Source organism: Vigna unguiculata, chromosome 1 (genome assembly GCF_004118075.2).
Source record: "Vigna unguiculata cultivar IT97K-499-35 chromosome 1, ASM411807v1, whole genome shotgun sequence".
Taxonomy (NCBI): Eukaryota; Viridiplantae; Streptophyta; class Magnoliopsida; order Fabales; family Fabaceae; genus Vigna; species Vigna unguiculata.
The window spans coordinates 36234884-36254411 of record NC_040279.1 but is presented as its reverse complement, the minus strand read 5'-3'; the positions used below and the strand labels follow the sequence as shown (position 1 = coordinate 36254411).

The 19528-nt window shown below is 29.0% G+C and overlaps 3 protein-coding genes across 4 annotated transcripts; 1 reads left to right on the top strand and 2 right to left on the bottom strand.

The window, feature by feature from the left end:
* Window positions 1-3510: 3510 nt before the first annotated feature.
* On the top strand, window positions 3511-7871 carry LOC114176202. Of its 2 annotated transcripts, none has more exons than XM_028061196.1 (4): window positions 3511-4004; window positions 5530-5682; window positions 5816-6490; window positions 6647-7871. In XM_028061196.1, the coding sequence occupies exons 1-4, from the start codon at window positions 3669-3671 to the stop codon at window positions 7688-7690; spliced, it is 2208 nt and encodes a 735-aa protein (XP_027916997.1). In that variant the 5' UTR covers window positions 3511-3668; the 3' UTR covers window positions 7691-7871. The 2 variants fall into 2 exon arrangements, with proteins under 2 accessions (XP_027916997.1, XP_027917077.1); XM_028061276.1 differs by lacking the exon at window positions 3511-4004 and adding an exon at window positions 5375-5433.
* Window positions 7872-9578: 1707 nt separating this feature from the next.
* LOC114181298 (uncharacterized protein At5g39865-like) lies at window positions 9579-10952 on the bottom strand. Its single transcript, XM_028067720.1, has one exon. It carries the CDS (start codon window positions 10877-10879, stop codon window positions 10076-10078), a length of 804 nt encoding a protein of 267 aa, XP_027923521.1. The 5' UTR covers window positions 10880-10952; the 3' UTR covers window positions 9579-10075.
* A 5473-nt stretch (window positions 10953-16425) lies between these two features.
* On the bottom strand, window positions 16426-17532 carry LOC114162275 (RING-H2 finger protein ATL70-like). Its single transcript, XM_028046105.1, has one exon. It carries the CDS (start codon window positions 17417-17419, stop codon window positions 16817-16819), a length of 603 nt encoding a protein of 200 aa, XP_027901906.1. The 5' UTR covers window positions 17420-17532; the 3' UTR covers window positions 16426-16816.
* Window positions 17533-19528: the final 1996 nt, after the last annotated feature.

Here is a 19528-nt window from a genome sequence, read left to right as displayed (position 1 = left end):
ATTAGAAGTTGAAAAGAATTTTTAAATTTTTTTTAAGTTAGGCTGTTGTCCTACAAATTCATCTCATGTAAGCAGGGGTGGATCTTGAAAAAAAAATGTTATAGGAGTTAAATTATTATATTCGATTATTAGTATAATACTTTAAGAAATAAATTTTCTAACTGAATTGATAATTAGTCTAATATTTCAAAATATGTGAAGAAGTAGAGTTTATCTTCTTTTTATTAATAATTTTTTATCACTTTTAAAAAAAATTATTTTTTATTATTTATCAATATACTTTTCTTTTGTAAATAAGATTAAAAACTAATTTATCATAGTATTTTTTTATAATTGAGACACATAATTATCGAAAGAAAAATATATTATAGTCAAGTCATAATTAAAAATCATTTATGAAAAAATACATAATAAATTATTTCTTTTTCTTCTATATTCACAAAAAAAATAATATACAAAAAACTCATGAAATAAAAAATAATGTTTTTTCATTATTGAGATAAGAAATAAGGAAGAGATAGGATAAATGAAAAATTAGAGCATAAATAATGAATTTGTTTTTAACTCATTTTTTTCTTAAAAAGAACATAAAGAAAACATGAGAATGAGAAATGATTACAATATGAGAGTGAAAAATCATTACAAGTTGTGAAGAACTAAAAAGATAACGAGAAAGAAAATAAAAATTATCTTAATAATTATTTTGTTTAATTACTTTTTTGATTTGTGTTTTGGTTTCAAAATGTTAAATTAGTCATCCATTTTTTTAGTTTCAGTTTGGTCCAAATTATTGAAAAATTGATACAATTTGATATTTTACGATAAATTTTGTTAAAATTTTTAAAACAAATCAATGACTTTTTTATTAAAATCAAAACTCTTAACGTAAATTATTTGCTTTGTTGGTGTAATTAACATAATAATATAATCAATTTTTGAAAAAAATAAAACCAAAAAAGAAATTAGACCTGAATATTTTTATTTGTTATTATATTTAATTTTATGTTTTATTATCTAACACTAAATATTATGTTTTATAAAATAAATAAAAAAATATATAATTTAATTTTCTTCAAATATATTTCTTACAATTTAATAAATTATATATATATATATATATATTATAATTAAAAAATAAATAAAAATTTTGGGAGGGAGGCCCCTCCCTGCCCCGTTAAAATACGCCACTACATGTAAGTCAAAAGTATCCCATATTTTTTATATGATACCGGTATGCTTTTTTTGCGGAAAGGATCGAACCAACATTTTTTTCTTCTTTTCCTTTCTTTTTAAGGACCAAGCCACCTTATAACTTCTTATATGAACTTGTTGAATATTCAACTAGTTAAATTATTAAGACCGGAGAAAAATTATGTAAGAAAAGAACAAATTTTCAAGTGCATACGAAATAATTGAACTATTGAGAAAGTGGGTAAATAATTGTGTAACAAAATATTTTTTATTCAAATAAAATAAAACTAAAAGATAAAAGAGAATAGTAAAAAGAAAATTAGTTACTTAAAAAAATGTATTAGCAATTTGAGATGAGAATAAAGATGAAAATGAGAACGAGAGAAATATGTATATATTTATTGATTTCGAAAATGTGACAAAACCCTGACTTTGTAAACACAATATTTCTTTGGTTCGATCTCAACACATTGCAGTGAAACTTAAAAATCTTTCTCAACTAGCAGATTATTGGACATTTTTAAGAATTGCAAAATGTGTTCCTAATTTTTCTATTTGGCGTTCATTGCCCTGATGCTGACTTCCAACCCTAATGCAGAATATTCACGGTGTAAATAATTTGGCTTGCTCCATTAGTTTTAACAGGTAGTATTTTGTCTTTTTCTTGTGATTCCAAAATAATTTTAAGGGTTAAAAATATCCGTGGAATTATAACTTTCATCGGAAAATGTAATGAGTTTCTAATCGAAATTTTAATATAATTTAGTCTAGAAATTTGTCAGATTTAATTCTATTAATAATTTTTTATTAAATTTATTTAACATTTCAAATATTTTTCGTAATTAATGTTAAAGCAAAAATATATACAATTTTATTAAATGAATTAAATTCATATATTTTTAAAATTTGAAAACTAAATTAAATTATTTTGATAAAATTTTCACTCAAAATTAAAGACAAAAAATATATTTAATCATACTTTTAAATATGTCAATAAAGACTAATTTTATAAGTTTAATTATTTCATGCAAAATTTAATGCTACAAATTTTTAATTGTACAAAATGTATTCCTTTATTATTTTTCTAACCCATTTTTTTTTGTCTTCTCATATTTGTAACCGGGATGAGATAAAGGTTTCTAGTAAGTTTGATGATGTAACGGAAAAAATTAGTTGGATATTAATACATTTGGAAAATAATTCATAAAAGAAAAAAGATTTCAGAATAAAAATATATTAAAAGTATCAAAATTTAAATTGATTAATTTTATTTTATTTACTATTTAATTATAGATTATATTTTTATATTTTAATTATTTATTATATTAGAATAAAATAATACATGTTTTATTATATTTTAATCAATTACATTTGTTTTTTTAATGAATTACCGAATTAGAATTCAAGTATAAATTATTATAAAATTTACATAAAGCACATTATTTTAGTTGTTATTGGCGTGGGGAAAAGTTGGATGTATAGTTCTTTTTTTCACGTGATTTTGTTGTGGCATTTTTTCGCTTGTTATTAAGTTTCCATCATGATCAATGATATATATATATATATATATATATATATATATATATATATATATATATATATATATATATATATATATATATATATATATTTATATATATATATATATATATATATATATATATATTAATTGATTGATAATGATTAAATGGTAATATCTTTTGTACATATTTGATAACTAACTATATTTCACATTTGCTTTTATTATCTTTTCAACCTTTATTTTAAATTTAAAAGTTGTATAGATAGATATCAATTTCACATACGTCACTTACTTAATTCTTTCATTTATTATTATACTCATATATTTTACAATTTTTTGAAAAACTTTACTCACCCTGCATCAGACAATATTTTGTAGATAGATCTCTTCTTCATTATTCCAAAAACAAATAAACGGAAATTATTCTTTATTGATACATAAACTTTGGTATATATATATATATATATATATATATATATATATATATATATATATATATATATATATATATATATATATATATATATATGTATAAAACGAAATCTTTGATATTAAAAGAAATATATGAATTTCTAAAATCGACAGTTGTATTAAATTAAATTTAGGATATACATGTGTTGCATAAAACGCGAAACTATAATTTTGTTAGAAGGAAAAAAACAGAAAATAGTGTTAGATATGATATGTATATTCATTAATCTAATCCAGTCCACCAAACTAACCAACCAGTAACAAAGCACACACTGTTTCTTAAAACTCAAACTAACGACTTCTTCTCCATTGGCATGTGTCGTAGCGCAACCTATGATCGACCAAGTCACCTTGTCGCATTCTCTCCATAAATAAGTCAGCAATAACCTTAACCTTGTTTCTTTCCACCAACACCATTTTCGCTTTCAATATTTTTTTTGGGAAACGATAGAATAATACAACAGTGAGAAAACGGGAGTGACCGATGGTGGTGAAGACGAAGAAGTGGTGGCCATGGCTGTCGCCCGTCTCCAAGAAGTTCATAGTCAGGTTGATTGTGCGGAGGCTCCAGGGCTGTGATCTGCTACCGAACGCTGCACGGGAAGGTTCCAGATTAGTCGTGGAGATTCGCTGGAAGGGTTCTAAGATGACGCTCGGCTCTCTGCGGCGAAACTCCGCCGCAAGAAATTTGACGAAAGAGGCCGTGGTGGACGGCGCCACCGTGGTTGACTGGGACGAGGAGTTTGAAACGTCATGCAATTTGAACAGCGACAAGGACAATTTCTTTAAGCCCTGGGAGATTGCTTTCACTCTCTTCAAGGTACGTCTCTCTCTATCTGTCTCAATCAGATTTGTTTTAAAATTTATAAATTGGATTCACCAGTTAAGAATAAAAGACTTTTTGAACGTGAATTTGGAGATTGGGGATTTAGTTTTATCATACGTATCTACCACATGTGTTCATATTGATATTCATTACACAGTCTAAAAATACTATAAGATACTATGTCAATGCGTTTAGATCAATCTCTTCCTTTCTATATTCATACACCGAATTCTTAATTGTATTTTTAGCAAGTTTATTCTTCATTTATTTACAAGACTTTTATATTTTTAGAAAGTTTACATTATTCTTTATATTTTATATTTTTACGAAGTCAACTATTTTTTTACTTCTATAAAATCAACTATTTAAACCTACAAGATTTAAAATTAGTTATTTAAAAATTGGATTCACCAATTAGAAAAGAAAAAAAAATCCTTGAACGTGAATTTGGAAATTGGTGATTTAGTATTATCGTACAGAAAGTTTTATTACAGTTTTTAGTAGTATGGTGATTTTGGATCATCGGATTCTTTTGGGTTGTCCCCGGAAGAAACAAACTTTAGAGGACTAATTTCAGGTTCATGAAAAAAAAGTCATAAAAAGTTATTTTAAATATTAATTATATGAATATTGTCACAATATTAAAAAATATATGTTTAGATAATACATACACAAAAATATCTTCTTAGGACGTAATATTATCATTGATCTCACATCTTCTAAAGATATTTATTTATAATCTATAACAATATATAAAGGGGATTCCTTTTTCTGTGTTCATTTTTTATTTTTCAATTTTATCTTTAATTACTATTTTAAAAATTAATTATTTTATAATTATTTTTTCTGTAATCGTTTTGTTTTAAATCTTTTTTATTTTGACTGTTATTCTAAAAACCTTTTTAAACAATTATTTTATTTAACAACTATTTTAAAATTTATTATATATATTTTAAAAATAAATATTATTAATCTATAAAAAAAATGCGAATTAATTAGTCTAAAAATATTAATTTTTACATTTTTTAAATAATACGATTTCAAGAAGGTAATTTTAAAAAATTGTACCTAATGTTATTTTGAAGTGAAAAAGTTATATACTTAATTTTAGGTAAAAAAAAATATAGTTGTATATTTCATTAAATAAAAATTATTTATATTCATTAAATAAAAAAAATTATGTAACTGAAAAATAACGTTAAAATTGTTATGAAAAATTGTATCCCTTTTCTAATAGCATGGATGAAATAATATGTTTTCAAGTTATGTCGCAATCATATCAGGTTAGCGTTAATTCGTTTACTGTGTTAGCAACATTACTGTTGTTTACTTATTGGGTTTTCACTACAAATAGGAGATTTAGTCGAAATTTTTTGACTTTTTCTTCTGTTGCTAACTTCTGGTTGACATTAGATGATATATGGTTTTTGTATTTTTCTTTTAAAGTTTGGTCGATTAATGAGTGACGAATTTGATTTTCTTTTTCTGTAAACGGAATTTGAACTGTTTTCTTTTGCAGGGATCGGATCGGAAGTCGAAAAGCAAGGTTGCTGTTGGAACGAAATTATTGAATATTGCTGAATTTGCATCGTCAACGGATCAGAAGGTTTTTGATTTAAACATTCCACTCACTCTAACCGGAGGTTCTGCAGAGTCCTCTCCTTTACTTTGTGTGAGTCTCTTTCCCAGTATTTTCCTGTGTTCTTTCATTTCATCTCATGCATGCTATAGTGTACAATTATTAAAATAGTAGCTTTCAAGTTTTTGTCTTTGCATTTGTTACAACGGATTTTGATTGTGTGCAGATATCAATTAGCTTGACAGAGCAGAGAGTTTCCCAAGAAATCTTGGATTCAGTTCAGAGATCTACAGTGTCTGTGCCATTGCGCTCAGCCAAGTCAGCAGAAACAAACTTGGCAGAAAAAAATGAGTTTTCTACAATTGGTTGTATGAAAGTAAAGATTTTGACCGAGTTGGTATCGAAAGCAAAAAAGGGGTATCCTGAGGAAGAGGGAAGTGAAGGTAGATCCTCTAGGAGTGACGGTGGTGAATACAATTATCCTTTGGAAACCGATTGGTTTGGTGATTCTGATGATGAATGCGAAACAGATGAGGGGAAGGAGAATTCCAGTGTCAGTAAGTCATTTCGTTATGGAACGTTGGCCTCTGCAAATGCTGGTGAATCTTTTAATTCCGAAATGAGAGAAAATTATGAAGACTGGGTTTATTACAGCCAGCCGAAGTTTGATGATGGGTGTTCACAGATGGAGGATCCTTCTTCTTCTTCTTCTTCTTCTGAGCCTTATTTACGAAGTTCTAAGCGCAACATACTTCCATGGAGGAAGAGGAAGTTGAGTTTCAGATCTCCAAAAACTTGCAAGGGAGAGCCATTGTTAAAGAAGGCGTACGCAGAAGAGGGTGGTGATGACATAGATTTTGATCGTCGACAACTTAGTTCCGATGAATCCCTTTCTTTGAATGTAAGAATTATTTCTGAATTGAAACTAACACTTGTTTTCTTCTCATTGTATTATCAACAAGTTTTTGGGGACACTTTTAGCCTATCTGATGTTTGTGTTAATGATTGTAAACTAACAAATACGCAAGTATGATGCATTTGATTCGTTTTAATGCAGTGGTACAAGACCGAGGAGGACACATCTGTGAGATCATCAATATCTGAATTTGGGGGTGACAGTTTCGTCGTAGGGAGTTGGAAGCAAAAAGAAATCATGAGTCGTGATGGTTATATGAAGCTTCAAACACATGTCTTCTTTGCTTCAATTGATCAACGCAGTGAGCGTGCAGCAGGTGAGAGTGTATGTACAGTTCTTGTTGCTGTGATTGCCGATTGGTTCCAAAATAATCGTGATCACATGCCTATAGAGTCTCAGTTTGATAGTCTAATCAGAGAAGGCTCATTAGAATGGAGGAAACTCTGCGACAATGATACCTACAAAGAGCGATTCCCCGACAAACATTTTGACCTTGAAACAATTATTCAAGCAAAAATACGTTCACTTACAGTGGATTTTGAAAAATCTTTCGTTGGTTTTTTTCATCCAGAAGGCATGGATGATGAAGGGAAATTCGACTTTTTACATGGTGCCATGTCGTTTGATAGCATTTGGGATGAGATTAGCTGTGTTGGACAAGAGTGTCCGAGTAGTGGGGAACCTCATGTTTATATTGTTAGTTGGAATGACCATTTTTTCATCCTCAAAGTTGAATCTGATTGTTACTACATCATTGACACCTTGGGAGAAAGACTTTATGAAGGGTGTAATCAGGCATATATCTTGAAATTTGACAGCAACACAACGATTTACAACATGCCAGATGTTCCTCGTATATCAGATGGTAAAACATCAGACGACCAACAAGAGGTATCAGATTCTAATATGAAGAAAACACATGAAGTAAACAAGGAAATAAATTCTGTTGAAGGAAACGACGTACAATTGAGTAGTGAACAAGAAGAAGTTATATGTTGCAGAGGTAAAGAAGCATGTAAAGAATACATTAAAAGCTTCCTAGCTGCAGTACCTATAAGAGAATTGGAAGCAGATGCTAAGAAAGGTATCGTTTCTTCAGAATCGCTTCATCATAGACTACTACAAGTTGAGTTTCACTATACCCAACTGTTACAGTCTTGTTATGCAACTCCAGAGGTCGAATAATCAATAACTGCACTAGACTTTAGCTTTAGCCTCAAATGAGGATTCTACTAATCACACTGTAAATTGAAATTTATGCTAACCATTGATGTTCTTATGATTTTTAAGTGAATTCGATTAACAAATGGATGCTCGTTTAAGCTTTTTGTTGCGGACAACGAGTGAGTTGAATTTTTATCTGTTATCTTTTTTCTTGGGAAGGTTATTATGTAAATGGCTCTATAATTTCCTTTTCAAGTGAATGCATATTTTTTCATGTAGAGGACAAATTCTCAACTAATAAATTCCTCTTATAAATAGAAATTACTTTTGATTTTAATACCTTGATGCCTATTTTTGAACTCATAATAAAAAAACATATGCCAAATCCACGAGTATCATCAAATATTATTATAAATAAGTTTGACATGATAATTTTAATAAAATTGTCTTTTCTATATAATTGAATTTTTATTTATTTTTTCATTTTCAGTGCACGTAAACTCATGTTTCTCCCTATTACGTGCTTTTGCCAATTCTAATGTATGTCACTGTTTATATATAAATAGTACTGGTATACATGTGACATTTACTAATGACATCAATTGACATATTGAAATACTTGCTTTTAATGTCAAAGGACTTATACGATTTAGAAGAATAAATGTCTCGTTCATAATTGTTTGAACAAAATCTTTTTTCACATTTTTTCAATTTTAATTATTGATAGAAAATAAATTAATCGTACTTGTTTTCAATATATTGTAAAATATATGTAAGATAATTATGGTAATATCTTATGATATAGTTGTTTATTGTGAGATTCTATTATATCTTATAATATAGTGAGATATTATCTTTATAGATTTTTGATAATCACAAGTAAATATATATTTTAAACAAAATTTAATATTTAAATATAAATAATTATTATATTTAAAAATATTATATAATTAATTATTGTATTATAATATGGTAACGATATAATATAATAAAATTTTCTTATAAACTCAAAATTGAATGAATACAGAACGATATTAAAGTTCATAATATAAAATTTTGATACCAAAAATATTGGAAATTTTTTTGTAGAACTCAGTTTATGATAAAAGATAATTTAATAAACAAATATGAAATTTATAAGATTAATATCAGTGTTAATGATGAGCTCTAAAATTGTAGAATTAAAAATTAAACTTTCTGACTTTATAGAATTGAGAATTAGATATTTTGATGCGTATAATTGTAATTAGAAAAAAAAAATATAAAAGTTAACTCCACGAACAATTAAAGATCACTATAAACATTACTTTTATTTATAAGATTACCAAAATTTTCACCCTTAAAATAAATAACAATATTTTATTTATTTCTAAATAATTTATATAACTTAGTTCCTTTATACTTAGAAGTAAATAAAAGAAAAAATATAATTGACTTGTCTTTGTGAATAAGGTAGGCATGCTTAAACTTGAGTTCAAATAATCAAATTCTAGCAATTGACCTTCTCATTCCAAGTGGACCACTTTAGTTTTTGTCATGAATCCTCTTAAGTGGGTACTGGATCTTAGACTTCCATATGGTTATGGACCTGAACTTGATGGATCTTGGGCTCTATGGCATGGTTTTTCTTTCTGCACCTCCCCAATTTTAATGTGCACTCCACACATTTTAAAATTCAAATTATATATTTTTTTATTTATTATTTTGAGTTCCAAAATACACAGACATATACACTTCGAAACATTTTTAGATTGAAAAACAAATTTTATATTATAGGATTGTACATTATGTATTCTGGAATACAAAATACAAAACCAAAACCAAGGTTATTCGTACTTCTACATTTTGTTCTTTTTTTTTTTCTTTTTGATTTTGGATTCTATACATTAAAGGATAAATCTAAACATTGTTGTTATGAAAACACGATACTCAAATTTTCCATTCATTCAAAATCACTGTACAACCTATTAATAACCGAGTGACATGTTTACCTGTCACACTACACAACATGAGCTTGTATTACAGTTTCTACATCTGATAGTACGAGTTGCATAGAATGTCCATTTCTAAGGAACCAGATAGACAAGGTTAAAGAGCAAAAAATATCAATAATATAGTACAAGAAGAATGATATAAAACTTATTTGGCCACCTTGGTTTGTTTTTTCTTTTCATTTTCAGTTGATGCCAATAATTATTAAAACATCTCTTTATTTTTACATCTACTTCTCATTTTCACAAATCTATAAAGAAATCGGTGAGAACAACCGAGCTAAATTTGTTGCCACCTTTTTCCTTAACAAATTTTTGAAAACAAAAATAGAGTGAAAATAGAAACGATGTTTTTGTAATCATAACATATGAACTGAAAAATGAAAACAAACGCACCAAAAGGTTGGATAAATCTCTAGCAGCAAACGGGGCATTTGACAAGGCCATTCTCGTTACAATCAGGACATCTAACGAAACATTCATGGTTGTTGTTGTTGTCCCTGTCGCAACTGAACACTTTGCAACTTCCACAACAGTTGGAACAAATGGCGAATCCCATGTTGGCGCAGCCGGTGCAAGGAGAATCACTGGAGTGAGTTGGTGTTCCTTCTAGAAACTTCCCAAGCCACCCCGTCTCGTGCAACCCAACCACTTCATCGGCTCCTCCAATGTACCTTCCCTTGATGAAAAGCTTGGGAGGGATGACTTTCCCTCCCAAGATTTTCCACAACTCCTCTCTGAACTCCAAGTGCAGAGACACATCCCTCTCATGGTACATTATTTTGAAGCTCCTCAACAAGAAACGGATCGTGTTACAGTCATGAAACGTTTTCCTTATCCCTCTCAGGCTTGTTGTGTAGAGAATGATGGAGTGGTTCCCCCCTGGTGGACATAACTCTTTGAAATCACTGAGAGATGGGTATCCATTGTTGCATGATGCCATAGCAGGCACTGATAACTTTTGTTCGGAAGGTTTTGTGATTTCTTTGGACCCTACGGTGGCTTCTTCCTCCCCGAAATGATTACCATCATCATCAAGCACCAGGTGAGATAGGTTGTTTTCTTTGTAGTCATGATATGGGGTTGGAAACCTTTTTTGAAGAAGAAGGCCTTGTTTCTTCAAGTTGGTTATGGTTGGGAGGAGTTTTAGTTTTGTGACGAACCTTCCCCTCACCATTATTCCTGTTGTGTCTTGTAGCTCTAGAAAATTGGATGGCATGTGAGTGAAAAGAGTGAAGAAAAGAAGAGGTTGTGAGAATGAGTGAGGCAATAGAGTGGGGTTGACGATAAGTTTTGTGTTATGGATTGAAGAGAGTATATAAAGTGGAGATTCTAAAGCTGTGTGATGTTGTTGGGTTTGCTTTTGAATGATCACTGGACGATGTGGGGACAAGGCCATACCCACTCCTCATCTTTTATCAGATTAGAGTGGGACTGACCCTTTACCTACCATTTGGTGCCTCAATCATGGTGTGGAATATGAACCATATTTGTTAATTCAAAACTATAAAGTGGCTAATATTCTCAATATCATTTGCCTATCTGATTGGGAAACTATGCCAGTCTCAATTTGCCACATGATTCAGTTGGTTCAATACCAATTTCACTCGGAGTGCCCTTGGACCACACCTATTCATTTGGCCAATACAAAAGAGGAGACAAAGTGTGCCGATGATCATGATTCCACATATTTCTGGTAAAAGCAACCTTGTCCTTAAAGTCCACTTAATCTTACAAAATCGATTTCATTAAGACATATATATCTCGAACGTAAGACTAGATATTAATGAATAATTTCATATTTCATTAAGAAATATATATCTCGAACGTAAGATTAGATATTAATGAATAATTTTATAGTATTGATTTTAAACTTAACTGACTTATGATGCGAAGTTTGTACCGATTTATACTGTAAATTTGCCTTAGACGTGGGTCTTCCATCAGGTTCCAGTGTCTCACATGATATTTAATAGCTTCACACATATTTTCTTTCCATCCTTACAAACTTAAAATGAAACCTAACATCAATTTCTTATGCAGTGGAACTACAGAAGAATAACTTCTTTTAAGTCTAAGAATCTTTAAGCAACTCCCATTGCATTGCAGGGAGAAAAAGACACAAATAGTTGCGAAAGATTGACTATAAAGTAAGTTCTGAAATTTGTCGATGGAAATTTAGTGACCGACATGATAGTAACATTGTAAACGACAAATTGATGACTACAGTCCTTTTCGAGAGACTAATGTGATTGATATGACCAATATCTAGTTTCAGCAGTAGTTCCTGATCGATCATGATTGAGGTTTTGCCTTAAACTCAATGTCTATTGTGAGATTTCACTTAGACAAGTTTAAAGATGTTTTCATGATTTTAGTGAGAATAAGTGTACAGATTCTTTGCAGTTTCATTATACCTTTCACCCTTCTCAACTTTAATTATCATGTACACTTTTTTGTTACACCAAAGTCAATCCTTGGTAATTTCATCTCCCTATGAAACGAAGTTTACATGATCGAAGCTTTTTTGTGCAGAGACATGTCTACACCATATCTTTAATCCTTCCCCATCCGCAATCAAATGCCGGTATCACGCACATAAAGCAGCACACCGGAAAGACCTAAAAAGATTAGTTGTTGCAAGCAAAAATTAAGAAAAAGCACTAGACATTGCAACCATTAAATGTCTATTTCAAAAAAGTGAATCAATAATTTGTCCACCAAACATGTTCAATGTTTAATAGCGTTTGTGTCAGACCATAAGCCCTTGTACAATGTGTAGGCACAACAAGTATACCATTTTGGATGCATTTCATAAATCAAGCACATGAATGCAATCACTGTATTAAACTTTAAAACAGAGTTCATTGTATGCGTTTGCCAACCTTTTCATGCTCCCTGTATCCCTCCTGCAAAGATTAGTAATTTCTTGTTATTGTATTTCTTATATGCAGTCCAAGTTTTTATTAAGTCCGTGAAACAAAGCATATGAATGATTTGCGTAGTGTGGAAGTTGGTACAATAGAAGGAACTGAGTATTATAAAGTGTTTTGGGCATTTGAACATGTATGCAGAAAAGGATAATCATAAGAGCTAGGAATTGGTCAACTAATAAGATTTGACGTTTGAAAAAACATGCTTATATGGTGTTGCTGTCTTGCCGGATTAGGAAAGAAAACTACGATACCAACAAAACAATTAATGCAGTTTTCTGATGGCAGTAAGCTCGATTTCAACACAATATATAGTCTCATTTTTGTATTCATTATAGTACTACTCCTTGCATTGGTATAACTCTAGTTATTATTAGAGAAGAATCCAATAATTTAGTTACTAAGATTTTAAATGAAACTAAAATTAATAAAAATTTAAGATGAATCGAATATTCACACTTTGTAAAAGTAAATAAAATGGATTTTATTTTTCAAAATATATGTTTTAGGATTTTGATTTTAAAATAATATCATAATTTCTTAATTAAATTTATTCATGACTTATTCGTAATCTTAAACCTGAGAGTGATATATTTTTTTTGGGTTAAGTATGTTTTTAGTCTCTGAATTTTGACTCAAGATTGAAATTTTTCTCTGTCTGGAACTTTGATACATTTTGGTTCCTAAACTTTAAAAATTAATGAATATAATCATTTTAACCCAATTATGTTGATTTTTGTTGAGATGTAGAATACATTTTTCAGTAAATATTGAACCGAGACTATGTCAAATAGTGTAAAAACCTCCAATACTAACATGAAACAGGTTCGACACGTAAAAAAAATTAATAAAATTGGATTAAAAAGACTATATTTATTTTTAAAGTTTAAAGATCAAAATGTATGGAACGAATTTCAATTTTGATCAAAATTAATAAACTCAAAACATACTTCATCCTATTATTGATATAAAAGTGAATAATAATATTAAAGTTGTTATAATGAAATAAATAAGTACCAAATGCAGAGAGAGCATCACATGCATGCAGCAAATATAGCAAAACATTCCATGTTGTTATATATTATAATAAGGAAGAGATTAAATAGATTAAAGATATATAAGTTAGAGGGCCATCTTATACTTCTCTAATTTCGTAAATTAGTTCAGTTCCTTATTATAATTTTAATAATTAAATTCATTAATTAATAGTTAATATTTTTTTAAGTGATTCAAAATAAATTTAATCAACCATTACAATTTAACATACTAAATCGCAATAATTTTATTTTATTTTATTCTGTTAGATTTCTCGTTAAACATATGTTCAGGGCACAGTTATGCTGTAGCCGTTGGCTTTTCGTAGTTTTGGGATGATTGCATTTTTTTGTTCTGTCACTTTTCTTTTGGCTGAAGTTTTGTTAAGTAATTATTGGAGCATTATGATATAATTAAGCAGGTTGAATTTGATGGTGGCGGTGATTTGAATTTGATATGATATGATACAATATGCATCTATTTTGGTTGTTTGGGCTTTGAATTCACATCCAGGACATGACTTTTTCAATTATTGGCACAAGTTTTTCTGAGGCTGGTTTTTTTTATTTTTTTCAATTACATAACATTATTTTTAGTGATGGGTGATGGAAGGTTTGTGAGTCAAGTTGAAATTTTAATATGTGAATTTGGTTTGATGGGTTAATTTGATAGATTAATAATGGTTTTTCTAATCTACCTACCTTTTATAAACTTAAAATGAAGATAATTTAAAAATTAAATTATTATATTATATTATATTATATTATATTTATTTGATAATAATATTACTTAAAATAGTTAATATTTATTAGATAAATCTAATTATTAATCCTAATACAATAATTAAGATATAAAAGTTAAAGTTTCTTTAATATATTTAATTAAAAATATAAATTAATTATATGAAAAATCATAAAATTATAAAAAAAAAACTACTAGTTTATCTTGTTAACTTGCTTTCTAGTCATTATGATTAAGATTTTAAATCCATTCTAACTATAACGAATTAATTTGTCCCAATTCATTTTTTATGAAAGTGAATGGATTAGTTTTGCATTTTTTTATTTTCAATATTATATTTGGAAAAAAATATTTTTTTATTATGGGACCTTTAGTTATCTGATTTTCTGTTTTATATCTATATGATAGGTGAATATTAGTTGGTATTTAAAGTCATATGAGGTAAAATATATATTATTAGAATCCTAATCGTTTAATATCAATTACCTTTTTTTCTTAAATTTGATTTTGTCTTTCAATGTAATAGTTAGTAACTCGAAATTATTAATGGTTTTGAATTACCACTTGTTCTATGGTTGACTAATTCCTTGTACGTGATATGTATTATATGTATTATGATCGATTGAAATTGTAGATACAAAAACAATCAAATAATTTCTCTACTAACTCATAAAATAGTCTTTTGAGGAAGGACTATTATATATGATCAAACTTTCTCATTTTGGTATCAATAATGAGTGTATTGAGACATAAGGTTCATTAGGGAGATACAATACCAATGAGATATGAAACCTAACCACATAACGGATTGACACCGATCTCAATCCAAAATGTTAAGACAATAATTTAGGGGTATTCCTTCTTATATGATGCTCAACTTTCTCATTTTTACTCAATGTGAGATTTAGACTTAAACTTTTGAATTTTCAACAAAGTGAGTTTTATTGTATTAAAGGTTTGAAAATATTTATTATGTGGAAAATGATCTAAGTGTGACTCTAAATTTCACATTGAATAAAAATGACAAAGTTATACACCTTATAAGATAAAAGATCTATAAACCTAGGTTTGAGATTTTGATTAAAATTAATGTCAATCCTTTATATAAGTTGAACTAAAGTTGCATCTATTTAATTTCTCTTTAATAAAACTCTTCTGACCACATCTTCAAACTTGAGATTGAATTCTTTATCCGAATTATGGAGAACTCATCTTATTGTTGGTCTTATCTTCTTAACTTTCAAATTTCTAGTTAATAATTAACACATACTTGATCATGTATCAAGGTTTAAGGAGACAATAACAAATGGATAGTAATTAAAGGAAGAAAAATAGGCGCAAAAATTATAATTATTTGGATAGTGAATATGAATAGAATATAAAACGATATTATTTGATATTAATAATTTTATCTATTTCTTTTTAATTATTAGAAAAAAGAAATCTTTGTAACATAATTCATTAAATAATGTACTCTATCTTTCAGTTTCTTTGTCTTTATTTTTGCATAAAATAAATTTTGCAATCTATCTTTTTTCCATTTTTTTCAACTTTAACCAGAAGTAAAAACCATTTATCCCGAACCTTAAAGAAACATGGAAGGGGTTAGTATATGATGAGAAACGGAGAAATACGAAGCCATATCTAAGAAAATACAGAAGGTAGGAATATAATGTAATCTAAATTTTGGCATTAATGTATGTGCAATCCCAGTTGTGATAATTCTTTATATCAACCATGAGAGGTGCAACCGTAAATTAGTTATGGATGAATTATAACTGTGACAACATTGTGAATTTTTCTCTTCGGCTCGCCCAAATTCAGTGGTTCACCCATTTCTCAGTCTTTGCAAACATTTTAATAGGAACAAGATTATGAAACACATGTTAAAGCTAGCGGTGTTTCAAGTAGACGTTAAACGTCTACTTAAACAATTTGTTCAGTTTTCTAATTTTTACCGCGTCGTTAAGAATTCAAGTGTGAGTCTAAGTCTACGTTGGTTAAAAATGAGAAATTAGAGCATTATATCAAGATAAAGACTCATAAATTCATTATCTTAAGGTTTTAGATTGAAAGTGGTGTCAATACCTTACGTGGTTGGGTTCAGGTTTCATAAGTGTTATATCTCTCCAGTAAAACTTCCTCCGTAAATCATTGAAGCAATCTCGCAAGGATCGACCGACCAGCCCATACAGTACAAACAGTAAAAATGTCTTGAATGAGTCCAATCTATTACTTATATCAAGGTAATAGATTTGAGGTTAGAGCTAGCTATCGATTCACATGGATACACACATACGCATAATTCAGTTTTCGATAGGTACAAGAAAAAGTTAAAGTAAAGGATGAAGCAATAAGTATCTGTATTGATACATAAATGGATGTTTAGTATCTCATATATTTTTTGGGAATCAGAGAGTGAGTTAAAATTGTGGTGTTGGTGCTACCTACGAATCGTGTCTGGTAGCCAACGGAACGACTTCAGCGAGAGGAGTTGAGAGGGGCGTTGGAATCGGAGATGTTCTACAAACGGGACAAGTGGGATGCAATCTCAACCATGGATCTATGCATTTGAGGTGGAATTGGTGTCCACAATCAGGTAGCATGCGAAGCGTATCAGTATCCTTGTAATCCGCCAAACAAATGGAGCAACACGTTGCAGTGGAATCGCACTTCTGAACCTTCGCTTCAGAGTACAGCAGGGTTGGATAACTCAGAATAGTGGCTTCATCCAAACTCACATCAACTATAGAGTGGTGTGGTTCAAGAGCATTCGAGGTGAGTCTTCTGTTCCTGGAAGGTGGAGCAAACGAGACATGTGTTCTGGTGCAGAAGTATGAAGTTAGAGTGATGGTTATGATGAGCAACAGTATTCCAATGGAGATTCCTATGCCATAGCTGTAGCCATTGATGTTGCTTGAGCCAAGGAATCCAGGGGAGTTAACTGCACTGTTGCTGCTCATCCTATGTATGAAATAGTATAATGACTTCTTCTTCTGGAGTTGAAAGTTGAGAGTTGAGGTAATAGAAATGGTTATGTCATGGAACATTGTATCAAAGTCAACGATAACGTGAGATAGATATAGAAATTGAGATTAGATGGGTGTTGTTTTAAGCTTACGTATGAATCAAGAAAAATATGCATTTGGAAAATGCTCAGCCAAATATGTCCAGACAGGGCAATTAGGCATTACATGTGCAATTCATTTCACTTTCTCCTCCTACCTTATGAATTCAGACTAATTATCTTTGTACTTATTTGTGGTGTGAGTTAATCATTGTTAGAAATAGTATAAGTGAGTCAAAAGTTTTATGTTGGATATAATAGATAAAGTTAAACATTATATAAGAATAAATACGCATAAGACCATTACCTTAAGGTTTTGGAGTTAAGGTGATGTCAAATATTTTATATGTGTAAGACTCAATGTCATATAAGCATATGAAATCACAATCTCTCTATAACTATAACTCATATATGAAAAAAAAAATATCCATATGAAAAAATATATTAATCATCAATACTAAATAATTATTTTTTATAATTGATGAGTCTTTTGACAAAAAATCATAAAAAAAATACAACATAAATTCTTACTTATGGTTACCTCTTCAGAAGTTTGTACGGGTCAATGATCTAATAATAAACTATTACTAATTTTATCTCTTCCAATCGATTCATGATGATGATGATGATGTGGGGGCTTCGCATGATGCTATTCATTTCTAAGCCAGCCATCTCATTTTTCACTGAAAATGAAATCATATGAACTAACGAAATTATATTATTTTCTAACAGAAAAAATAAATTAATACATACATTATAAGTTACAGTGACAAGTGTGATATATTATGTTAGCAGCAACAACTCAGAGATTTGAAATTGAAATACATGTAATCAATGTATCGTATTTTCAGCATGAGATGATTCAACCTAAACTTTAGTTTATTCATATATTAAATATATTAATATTGTGAATCCAGACCTGAGTTGAAGTTACAAAATAAAAACGAAAAAGTTGAACAAGTTATTAAAAGCAAACTCGTATAGTTGAAATTTTTTAACTCCAAGTAGGTACACCATCTCACTGCAAACTCGTATAGTTGAAAATTTTTTCAAATCCTGGATGGAGAGGAGTGGAAAGAATTAAATATGGTTAAATTTGTGTAAATGCGTAGATACGGAGGATCAATTTATAATCATAACAGAAAATTTACCCAAATATCCTCACATTTTAATATAGACAATTTATCTAATTTAAACTTATTTAATTCATTTATTTACATTAAAATTAGCATCTTAAATATTTTGGCAAATATAAAAAGTGCATTTAATCAATTATATTCTTCTTTCCAGCATAACTTTTATAATATTTACCATTTTTAAAGAATGTATCATGGCGGAGTATCTACCAATTTTGCAATTTTGTTGAGAAATGTGATTACCATCTCTATTAAATACTTTTTTAAAATGGATTTATCTATAAGATTGCAACCGGAAGATTTATTTAAGGAGATTGATTATGTTATTACTGGGACCAACTATTTATTATTATTAAACTTATTATGAGTAATATCTATGAGATATACACTCGTATTTTCATAATTTAATCCACGGAAACTACCATTTATAAAAGTAATGATGATGTAATAACAAGAGTAACACCACTTGTATAAATCAATTCTCATGTATTTCTATTTGTTTTAGCATAAATTAAAGTGTCTGTTACACAGTATATATCATTGAGGGCAAATTAGGAACTAACTTTTTTTCTCATCTTACTCTGACACACTGAAACAGACATACAAGGAAACTAATTAACAACATGATTTTTTTTGTCTGCATTCACCTGTTTTTATGTTGCAGCCGCCTAATTATGTAATCAATTTTAAAAGCGGTGCAAAAAGTCAAATTATGTTAAATCCACTTGGGATTAAATAGAATTGTACAACCTCTTGTATTTTAAATTAAATTACGGAAAAGCCTTGTTAATTAATTATATTTTTAGCTTAACAACTTTTAATCAATATCTTGATTTTTTTTTTATAATTGCTTAGTTTTTTTTATTTTTTCCAAATAAAAGTAGGAGTCCGAAATATGGTTTGACTTGGTGTATACATATATATACATATATATATATATATATATATGTAGATAT

Coding starts and splice junctions, on each gene's coding strand:
- LOC114176202 (XM_028061196.1), top strand. CDS start 3,669: ATGGTGGTGAAGACGAAGAAGTGGTGGCCATGGCTGTCGCCCGTCTCC. Junction 4,005..5,529: donor TTGCTTTCACTCTCTTCAAG/GTACGTCTCTCT, acceptor TTTCTTTTGCAG/GGATCGGATCGGAAGTCGAA. Junction 5,683..5,815: donor AGTCCTCTCCTTTACTTTGT/GTGAGTCTCTTT, acceptor GATTGTGTGCAG/ATATCAATTAGCTTGACAGA.
- LOC114181298 (XM_028067720.1), bottom strand. CDS start 10,879: ATGCCATCCAATTTTCTAGAGCTACAAGACACAACAGGAATAATGGTG.
- LOC114162275 (XM_028046105.1), bottom strand. CDS start 17,419: ATGTTCCATGACATAACCATTTCTATTACCTCAACTCTCAACTTTCAA.